Consider the following 11,051-nt stretch of genomic DNA (forward strand, 5'->3'; position numbering starts at 1 on the left):
GAGAGAGAGAGAGAGAGAGAGAGAGAGAGAGAGAGAGAGAGAGAGAGAGAGAGAGAGAGAGAAGTAGTGAATTGAATAGAATTGACTTCAGGGCACCAAAACTTGTGTTCATATTTCACTTCTAAAAATAATATCTGTATATGTGACATTGAGCAAGTTGATTAACCTCCCAGTGACATAGGAACTCTCTCAAGTTATGATAGAAGATAGATATCTATCAATAGACAGAAAGAGAGAGAGAGAGAGAGAGATGGACAGATAGTGATCAAGAACAGAGAGATAGTAGATAGAGAAGACAGATAGAAATAGTTGAACAGTAATAGCAGATAGATACAGATAAATTATTTATTAAGCACTTTCTATATTTCAGATACTGGACTCTGTTGGAAATACAAAAAAAATCATGCTAGATAATCCCTACCATCAAGTAGTTACACTTTATTTGGGAAAGAGAACACATAAAGTAGATTCTCCCTGAGTTCCTTTTCTTTAGCAAACTCTTCCCAAACTGGCAATGGTCTGTCTTAAATCAATTTGCAAGACATTTTGTAATAGAGGCCAGGAACACTGATTCTGTCTTTTGATTTACAATTCAGCTGAAGAGGATCATGAGTGATTTTTAAAAGGGTGATTGATTTTTTTTTTAGTCAAGAGGGGAGGGAAAGTAGGGAGACAGGAGGGAAGGAATCTGTGCCTTGGAACATGACTGGACATATCAGGAGAGTGTTTTTGTGGCCTAGAACTGAGTGAGATAAGGCCAGAGCTGGCCGTCATAGATCCAAGCATATTCCGGGGGCAGAGTCTATTTTTTTAGTGGAGAGGAGGTGGAGGTGATGGCCAGAGAGAAGACGGTGTGGCTGGAGGTATCAGGGGAGCACCAGTCAGCATGGGTGAAGAGAATTTCTGCACTAGAACTTTCTTACGTCAGTGAAATCCCAAATCCAGTCAAAGAAAGACTCAAATGTGAGGAAGAGAGATTGTATTGCACCGCAGAGACTTTTCTGACCTTCTCTGTTTCTTTTTAGTTAGTTGTATTTTCTGCATGTTCTTTCCAGGAATACTTGAAAGCCTCCATCCTGGTCCAGGACTTCTCAACAGCAGCTGCCCTTGTATTCTTGATGGACCGGTTCTTATATGGGCTTGATGCCTCTGCCAAACTCCTGCAAGTCGCCAAAAGTCTCCACAAGTTGCATCCAGCAACCCCAATAGCCCCACAGGTGGTCATCCGACAAGCCCGAATCTCAGTCAACTCAGGTAAGGTCACCCTCCTGCTAGGCTCACCTCGGTTTCCTGAGCCCCTGTCTCTATTTATTCTACTTCACTCAAAAGCCACTTGACTTTTGAGAAGGCACTTTGTCTGGTGAGGAAGATGGCACTTCTAAGATCCCAGTGTTCCATCGTTCAAGCCTCTATCCCAGCCCCCACCCCCTCCCATCTCTGCCTCCATGCCCTTCCACCCACCCCTTGCCAGCACAAAAGCCTTGGCATAAAGAGTTTCAGAGCCAACAGCAGTAGAGAAAATTGTGAAAGGGTGTGGAAAATACTAATTGGAGCTTTTGTCTCCTAACAAATCTGTCCTGCTGCTTTCAAACAGGGGTATCTGAATTGCTATACTTGGGACCAAGAGCCTTTAAAAAGCAGATTAGAATTCTAGCATTTTCTCTTAGTTCCCCCTGTCTCTTTTCTATAGGGTCACTTGACTATACAAACAATGCAGCTGACAGGTCCCCTGAAGGAACTTGAGATTTGCAATACTCATGGGGCATGAGCTTTACCTGAAGATGCTTTTTAAAGTATCAGGGGTTTTTCTCCCCTGTTACTCCTTCTTAAGCCAAATTCAAAATGAAGTTGACCTATTTAGTGGGAGGTGTGGAATGGGGGAGGGAGGTCAAGTTTTTGATTTTTTCAATGGCAGCCTCAAGATTTGAAGTTGCTTAAATGGCCTCTGATTGATTTTGAAGTGTGGTGCATTATTTTCATTCCCAAGAAGAGAAATATGGGAGTCACCTAAATGTGAACAAAAGACATTCTACCCAATTGGAAGGAAAAGAAAACAGGAATTTATTAAGGATCTACTATATGCCAAGAGGGTATCTAGATGGCACACTGGATAGAGCCCTGGGTTTGGAATCAAGAAGACTCATCTTCCCGAGTTCAAATCCAGTCTCAGACATTTACTAGCTGGGTGACCCTGGGCAAGTCACTTTACCCTGTTTGACAGAGTTCCTCATCTGTAAAACAAGCTAGAGAAGGAAATGGCAAACCACTCCAGTATCTTTGCCAAGAAAATTCCAAATGGGGTCTCAAAGAGTTGGACACAACTGAAACGATTTGACAACAACATGTGCCAGGAGCTGAGCTAAGGGCTTTACAAATATTATATCATTTAATCCTCACTATAAGCTTGGGAAATAGATGTTAAGAGAAACAAAGATCTGACCTTAAAATTTGGTTAAATTGATTATAGATTTTAAGAATCAAAATATTTTTTCTACACCTATACTTTTCAGTTTTATTTTTTTTTTAATTTTTTAGAGAATTTTTCCATGGTTACATGATTCATGTTCTAAGAATCTAAATATTTTTAACTACTTGAAAAAACTATTATCTGATTTTGCCAAAAGGTCCAATTGGTTTTAAAAATCCTGTTATTCAAACCACAGAGATCAGGGAAGATGAGATGGTGGTAAAAATGGACCTCATGGAGCTTGACTTTTTTGGGAGCCATTTTCATTTATATTTGAGTTCTTCCAAGAGTAGTATGGGCAGCCTAGATATTGATGAGTAAGATCCAGAATTTTTGTATTTTCATATCTACCTAAAGTTTAATACTGTAAAATTTTATTACATTATACATTCCCTTTTGTGATACCTACCTAGAGCACTTAAAAAGGGCTTTAGGTCTAAGGAAATTCTCCCAACTCCTATAATTTTTTTCATATTAGTTTTTATATTGGAGAGGAAATATGACAGTATTCTCTCCAATTTTTTAAGCTATAAGCAACCAACCATGCTATATGAGCAACAGACTACAAAGATTGAATATATACATCTATGTGAAGAGTATACTATAATAATCACATTAAACTTATAACAAAGTTGATCTGACCCATGGACTTATTATGGTGAATTCATTGGTCTGTTTAGAGCATTACATAGCTGTGCCAGCACCTCTGGGCAACCTGACTTGTGCTCTACCCACACCTATGGCAGAATTGTTATTGTTCTACTTTATAATTAGGCCTCAACAATAATTAGATCACTTAAATCAAAGATATCAAATACAATCCTAGGAAGTACTATCCAGCTCAGCCCAAATCAGATGGAATACAATTGGAAAATCTTTAACACAATAAATAAAAATACAAGGGGGCATAGATAATGTTATTATGTGGTTTCCCAAGCCAATAGGAAACCCAAAGGGAGCCTTATGCATGTGGACCAGATTTTAATTTGAGTTTAACACCACCATCTTAAATGACTATTACTTCTACAAAGTCACACTTATTTTGTCATTTTTTTCTCTTGTTTGTTAGTTTTCAATAGTCAATATTGGTGTCCAGGTTGATAAGTTTTTCCTTTTTGTTCAATCAGGCTCAATCATGTCTGACTCTTTATGACCCCATTTAAAGTTTTCTTGACAGAGATCCTGGGGTGGTTTGCCATTTCCTTCTTCAGTTCATTTTACAGATGAAGAAACTGAAGCAAACAGCATGAAGTGATTTGCCCAAGATCACAGAGCTAGTAAGTGTCAGAGGTCAGATTCGAACTCAGGAATATGAGTCTTCCTGATTCCAGACCTGGCACTCTATCCATTGGACCACTTAGCATATGACATTAGCTAACTTTTTTTTCATTTTTTTTGTAGCAGAAAAGATTATTCACTTAAAAGTAGAAAGAAGGTGAGAACCTGAACTCTATTTTCCTTTCAGTATTAATTGATAAGAATTTGGTTGTTTCTTTTCAGGAAAACTGTTGAAAGCTGAATATATCCTAAGCAGCCTTATAAGCAACAAGGGTGCAACAGGTAAATAAAAGTACAATCAAAGTGTGATTTACCCAGCATGACAGATACACTTCTAATTTGGAAGAAACAAGACTTGTCTATGTTCTGCAAAGAACTAGAAATTGGCCCCTTTGGCTTCTAATTGAGCCTTAACATCACTTCTTACTACAGCACCAACTCTAGTAACTATCCATTTTTTCTCTTGGTTTTCTTTGCTGTGAAGATGGGCTTCCAGTGCTCTTCTGGATATTACTGAATCATTTAAGTGAATATGTAGGAATTGCACTGAAAGTGCTCCAAAACCATTTTAGAAGAGGAAATTCAGAAGAAACTCTGTGGTTAAGAATTGTGTTGGCATTGTATTTCTTAAAAACAATTGAGCTCTAGCACTTATTTAAAGCATTTAAGAACTTGAATTAAAATAAATTTTTGGAACACATTTCTCTTTTCAAAATCTAATCATATAACAATAGCTAGCATTTACAGAATACCTTTACATTGGCAAAACATTTCACATGCATTATTCTTATTAGATCCTCAAAACCAAGCCTGGAAACACATGCTATTATTATCCTCATCTTGCAGATAAGGAAATTGAGGCTGGGAGAGGTTAAGAGACTTTCCCAGCTTCACATAGCTTATAAGTATCTGAGGCAGGATTTGAAATAAGATCTTCTTGACTCCAAGTACAACACTTTTTTCAATATGCAAATTAGCCACCATGTTATTTGCATTTAGAACCTACATGCAAAGAATCACATTTTAATGGTTAAAGCTAGAGGAAATCTGTACTGCCCACTACAGTCAATCACTGACTCCTGCATCAGTCAATCTTTTTTTTTTAACTATTACCTTCCATCTTAGAAATAATATTGTATATTGGTTTCAAGGCAGAAGAATGGTTAGGGGGTTAAGTGATTTTCCCAGGGTGACACGGCTAGGAAGTATCTAAGACCAGATTTGAATCTAGGATCTCTCGTCTCTGAGTCTGGCTCTCAAACCATTGAGCCATCCAACTGCCTCCACCAGTCAATCTTGCACATCCAACATAATCAAGTCCAACACTGGCAGCAGTTGTCATGCCTTCTATGTATGGAACATATCCTAGCCCAGAGCACTACAGATGAATAGTGTCAATGATGCAACTTGACTTTTCTCTGATTTGGGAAGTTATGGGATTAAAGAGATTGCAGCAGAGATGTTCCTATGCAAGAAAGGATCAGAATCAAGATGTTGACAGACCAAGCTCAAGAAGGGAGTTAGATGAATCACAAAGAGGTCAATATCTGAAGCAAAATTAGTATCAAAACCAAGAACACCAACAAGGTACTTGCAGGTGCAAAATGGGGCATGGGGTCCATGCTATAATAGTTTGGAACCTGGTGAATTGTTTTTCTTTTGTCTTGTTTTTGTTTGCTGTGTTTGTTTTTTGGTACCTGGTGAGCTAAGAGGATGTTAAATGAGATAAAGAATTCTTTCAATTCTCGGTTTTGATTGGATGTAAGTTTTCCGTCTGATCCTATGTGACTACCACCCTTTCCTGCCCCTCTAATTCCTTCTGAAGTCTCTTTAGCTGGACAGCTCCCTCTAGGTCAGCCCCATTAGACTCTGACAATAGCCTACCAGACAACCCCAAGTGGTTCACAGCATGGAAATCACAGCTAGTAGTTTCAGCTCCTCCTCACTTATCCTAAACCTTAGTATTGTTAAAATGTCATGAAACTGAATGATGAACTTGCTCTGGGAAAGAGTGAATACCTCTACTTTCAATGATCTCCCAGGTCAAGCTTTATTGTTTCTCACTAAATAGTCTGAAGCTATAAAAAGGACAAATTTAGACTGTTATAAGTATAACAGATAAGATGCTTCATTTCATTGCATAAGAGGATTCATAAGTTATTTTGATTGTCATTTCGAAAGAGAAATAGTATGTTGTAAGGTAGTGGTTCTCAAACTTTTTGGTCTCGTGATCCTATTATACTCTCTCTTTTTTTAAAACCCTTAACTTCTGTGTATTGGCTCCAAGGCAGAAGAGTGGGCAATGGGGGTCAAGTGACTTGCTCCGGGTCACACAGCTGGGAAGTGGCTGAGGCTGGATTTGAACCCAGGACCTCCCATCTTTAGGCCTGACTCTCAATCCACTTAGCTGCCCAGCTACCCCCCTATTATACTCTTAAAAGTTATTGAGGATACCCTTCCAAGAGTTTTTATTTATGTGGGTTGTGTTGACTAAAAGCTACCATATTAGACATTAATATCTTAGTATCATTATGACAATAACATGGGGCTTGTGCCAAAGTGGACATTAGTTAAAACTTTTAGTGTAGTTCCAGATATATGGGATAGTCCAAGGTGATGTGGAAGCTTCTCCCATTCAACAACTGCACAGGTAGAGTTTTGTTAGACTTACACAGTTTAGAGACATCTTTCTTCAGTTTTAGGGGTATAAGTGATTTTGAAGCAGATCATTATAAAAGCTTGTCTGGACTTGGGAAAGGTAAGGCTGACCACTACAGTGACCACCATTTATCATTTATATCATTTGGAAAATTAAAAAAATTTTTTTGCAAAATAATGAATCTTTCAAACAATATTTTGATCAGAGGTCTAGTTATATGGTGGTCTAGATTAGTGATGGTTATTTGCAAATGGCCAGTGAATTTGCAAAGACAAAATAGTAATAGTTAATGTTAATTAGTTAAATCGTTAAGAAGTTAAGTAGTTAAAGGAATAGTAATATGTTAAGTGATCCATTTAAATTATCTATGTCAATTTTTTTCTATAAAATCATAGCATTTTCTTGTCCTATATAGTGGAGAATTGTTTATAAGTACGTGTGTGTGTGCATGTATTTACTGAGCAATTATTTGCTACCAAAATATTCCTACAGATTAGATTTTTTTTAAAAATAGCAGTTCAGTATGCCCAAAAACTTATAAAACTGTACATCCTTTGATCCAACAATACCACCACTATATCTATATCCTGAAAGGATCAAAGAAATATGAAAGAGACCTACTTGTACCAAAATATTTATAGCAACTCTTCTCATGGTGACAAAGAATTAGAAATTGAAGGAATGTTAATCAGTTGAGGAATGGTTGAATGAGTGGTATTTGACTGTAATTGTGCAATAAGAAATGATGAGCAGCAGAGTTTCAGAAAAATCGGGGAAGGCCTATATGAACTGATGCAAAGTGAAATAAGCAGAACCAAGGGAACACTGTACACATTAATAGTAATATATGATCAACTGTGAGAGACTTAACTACTCTGATGGATAAAATTATCCAAGATAATTCCAAAGAACCCATGATGAAAAACACTCCCCACCTCCAGAAAGAAGATTGGTGAACTTTGGGTGAAGCTCAAAGCATATTTTTTAACTTTATGTTTTTTGGTTTTAAGTATTTGTTTACTTTGCACTATGACTAATATGGCAAAATGTTTGCTTCTTGGTGGGTGGAGGGAAGGGCAGGAGAGAGAGACAGAATATGGAAAATTTTTTTCAAATTAATGCTTAAATATATAAATAAACTTTAGTTTCCCTCTTTTCTTTTCTTTTCAGGCACATGGCAGTATGCTAAAGAGAGTGATAAGATCCTCGTCCAGTCAGTCTGTATTCAAATCAGAGGACAGATCCTACAGAAGCTAGGTGGGCCATGCCTTGTTGCTCTCAGAAAAATTTACAAAGAATAATTTATTTATGTTTTTATCTTGTGACGGGGTGAAGGGAGGAAGGTGGAAGGAAGGTAGGATTAAGGGGAAAGGAGAGAGGAAGATAGAGGAAGGGAAAGGAAGGTAGGGGTCCCCAGCCCTGGCAGGAGAAATTGACCAGAGCCCTTCAGGGCTCAAATAAAAGATCATATAGAAAACTTAGGGTTTAGAATAGCTAGGTTTTGTTTAGGTTAGGAAAGGGAAAAGGTTAGGTAGGGGAAAAGGGTCTCCCGGGTAGGGAGAGTTCAGGATCAGAGAGAGTCAGTCAGCTTCTGGGCTTGAGAGAGCAGAGCAGAGAGATAAAAGGTGCCAAACTTTCTCTTTTATCCTTTCTCCAACACCTCCCACAAAGAAAGTGGGAGGTGTTGGGGGAAGTTGTAGCAGAGAGTCCTGGGAGATGTTGTCTCCCAGGGCTTACAATAATTTTAAATGACACAATCTCATATTATAAATTATAATGGTAAGTAATAAGGATAGAATCTAGACCTTTTGTTTCATCCTTAAAGAGAATTCCCAGGTAAAGAAATTCTCTCTACCGATGCAAATTGCAGAAATCTTGTTTGCAACTTATAGTCATAGAGCATCAACTAGAACTCTAAAAGATCAAGAACACTTGATCAGGGTCAAACCATTACAGGTCAAAGGTAAGGCTTGTACCCGTGTCCTCCCTCCCGGTTCTATATCATGCCCCTCTCCCAATCAGAGCCATCACTATGAATATTTTCATGTTGAGCAAAAGTAGTTGAGTAAGAAGGGCAGTAATGAGCTGTGGCAGTGCAAAGGACAATGGGACTGAAGGTTCAATCCCATCAGAATAAAGTCCATTACCCCTGCATGTTCTGGTGAAGAAAGCAGACCTTTTATGAGGGTCATCTTACCCATTGACCCTTGATAAAGGGTTGGCTTAAGAACAGGTAAGACCTTTGAGATAAGATATGGGAAAATTTCACACATCCATATACACACACACACATTAGAACCCTCAGACAAACCTCCTAATTTTTCTAGTTTTGGTTCTGGTGTTTAATACTGGGCTTAGAATGATGAAACTGGCACTCCATTGGAAACTTTCCCACTGAATACTCCATAAATCTTGAATTCCTTTCCCCATCTGAAAAAAAAGTGAAAAAAAACACATCATTGTCCCTTCTAAGGATGTTATGGACGTTAATAGGACAGTGTGCTAAATTCTTATATATCTGATGATATAAAGAATAAATGAACCCTTGGTTACAGGGAAGCATTTTTCTCTTGATCTATTTTCCACAGCCTGACATTTTGCTGTCAGTAGGGCTCCCTGTGAAATGGTAATAGCTTTTTCTAAATCTGTCACAACATCTGTCCCTTTTTATCGCCCAGAAGTGTCCTTATGGAACTTAGACATGAATCTCTGGAAAGGAGTGTAGAAGACGATAGTTAATGTTTATTTCCAATAGTACTCCTTCTAGATCCTTCCAGAAACAAACTCTGAAAGGCAAAATGTTTTTAAAGATTAATAGAGCTATAAGGAAAATACTTCAGCTAATGAATTAAGCCTCTATTAAGTGCCTGGTTTATGCCAGTTGTGGTGCTAGGTAGTAGGAATATGAAGACAAACATGATAAACTATTTCCTGCCCTCGAGGAGCTTACAGTCTGGTGGGAGAAACAGCACATACACTTCTGAGTATATTCAAAATGAATACAAGATAATTTCCAATGAGAAGTACTAGCCGCTGAGGGGAGCAAGGAAAACTTCATATAGGAGTTTGCAACAATAACAATAATATCGTAGCTTTTTATGAGACTTTAAGTTTTTCAGAATGTTTTACAGATATTATCTCAGTTTGTCCTCACAATTACCTTGGGAGATAGGTACTATTATTATCCCCCTTATTCAGATGAAGAAACTGGGGCAAGCAAAGGTTAAATTATTTTCCTTGGGTCCCACAACTAGTAAGACAGGATTTGAACTCCACTCTTCACTCTACCACCTACCTACCACCCCTAGTAGTTAAAGTAGATCATTCTTGGGGGGGGGGAGGGGAAAACTAGGTGGCTTAGTGGATTGAGAGCCAGGTCTAAACATGGGAAGTCCTGGGTTTGAATCTGGATTCAGAGATTTCCTAGAGAGTATCACCCTGGGCAAGTTATTTAACCCCCCATTGCATAGCCCTTACCACTCTTCTGCCTTGGAACCAATACATAGTGTTGATACTAAGACAGAAGATGAGGGGTTTTTAAAAAAAGGAGGTTATTTTTGAGATGAGCTTTGAGAGAAGATAGGAATTCTCATAGGTAGAAATGAGGATAGTGTGTATCCTAGCCTTTGTAGAGGAAAAAAAAGATGGAAGATGGAGGGTTATATGTAAAGTGCCAAACCATGGGTGGGTGAGAAATAGCAAGAAAGCCTGTAGTGTGTATGTGAAGATGACCAGAAAGGTAAGCTGAAGCTGAGTTGGGAAGGATTTTAAGTACCAAGCAGATAAGTTCATGTTTGAAAGGACAGATAATAGGAAGTCACTAGAGCTTTTGATGGAGAAGGAAATGGCAAACCACTCCAGCATCTTTATCAATAAAGTCCCAAAGGAGGTCAAGGAGAGTCTGAATTGACTGAAAAATGCCTGAACAATAAGGATCGTATTGAGCAGGGGAGAAACATGGTCATACCTCTACATTAAAAACCTCACTTTGGTAGCTATATTGTTGAATGGATTAGAGAGAGGAGAGACTTGAGTCAGAGACCAATAAGAAGGTTATTGCAGTGTTCCAGGTGTGATGACATTCTAGGTGACTGGGTTCCAGGTAAGAAAAAATCACCTTACTAATTAGGCTAGCAATAACCAATAAATTAATGGTCCATGATCTTTCTCAATAACCATAGATAATTGATCCAGTTTTGAATCATTTAAATAAATTCTGAAAGTTTATTATTCAGCCCTCCCCTAGACAGGCCATGGCATCTTTAATCAGTGGATATCTAATGAGAAGGTGGACTATCATTTTCCAGACCCTCCATGATCCCTTCATGATGGTGGTGGGAAGTCACATGCCTCAATCACAGAATTCCAATATCCTTGTGGATCTAGATGGAGAAATCAAGTTGGATTTGATGAAATTTGACTTTCTCATTCATCCTAATGGAAGAAATCAAGGACACAGTCATGCCACTCTGGACATATTTGAGCAAAATGGGTTGTGTTTACTAGATGGGATGGATCTTCCATCCTCAATCCTGATTATCCCAATTTTATTTTTTTTAATCATTTATTAATATTCATTTTTAACATGGTTACATGATTCAAGCTCCTACTTTCCCCTTCACCCCCCACACTCCCCCCACCCATGGC

At 38.2% G+C, this 11,051-nt stretch overlaps 1 protein-coding gene across 1 annotated transcript in view; it reads left to right on the plus strand.

Annotated features, from left to right (window-relative positions):
• ALPK1 (alpha kinase 1) overlaps window positions 1-11,051 on the plus strand; it is a 70,020-nt gene that overhangs the window by 36,379 nt on the left and 22,590 nt on the right. The window contains exons 3-5 of the mRNA XM_044681648.1: window positions 1,056-1,254; window positions 3,968-4,027; window positions 7,575-7,661. Coding sequence (XP_044537583.1) covers window positions 1,056-1,254; window positions 3,968-4,027; window positions 7,575-7,661 — 346 coding nt within the window. The remainder of the gene's footprint in view (window positions 1-1,055; window positions 1,255-3,967; window positions 4,028-7,574; window positions 7,662-11,051) is intronic.

This window comes from Gracilinanus agilis, chromosome 6 (genome assembly GCF_016433145.1).
Source record: "Gracilinanus agilis isolate LMUSP501 chromosome 6, AgileGrace, whole genome shotgun sequence".
NCBI classification, from domain to species: Eukaryota; Metazoa; Chordata; class Mammalia; order Didelphimorphia; family Didelphidae; genus Gracilinanus; species Gracilinanus agilis.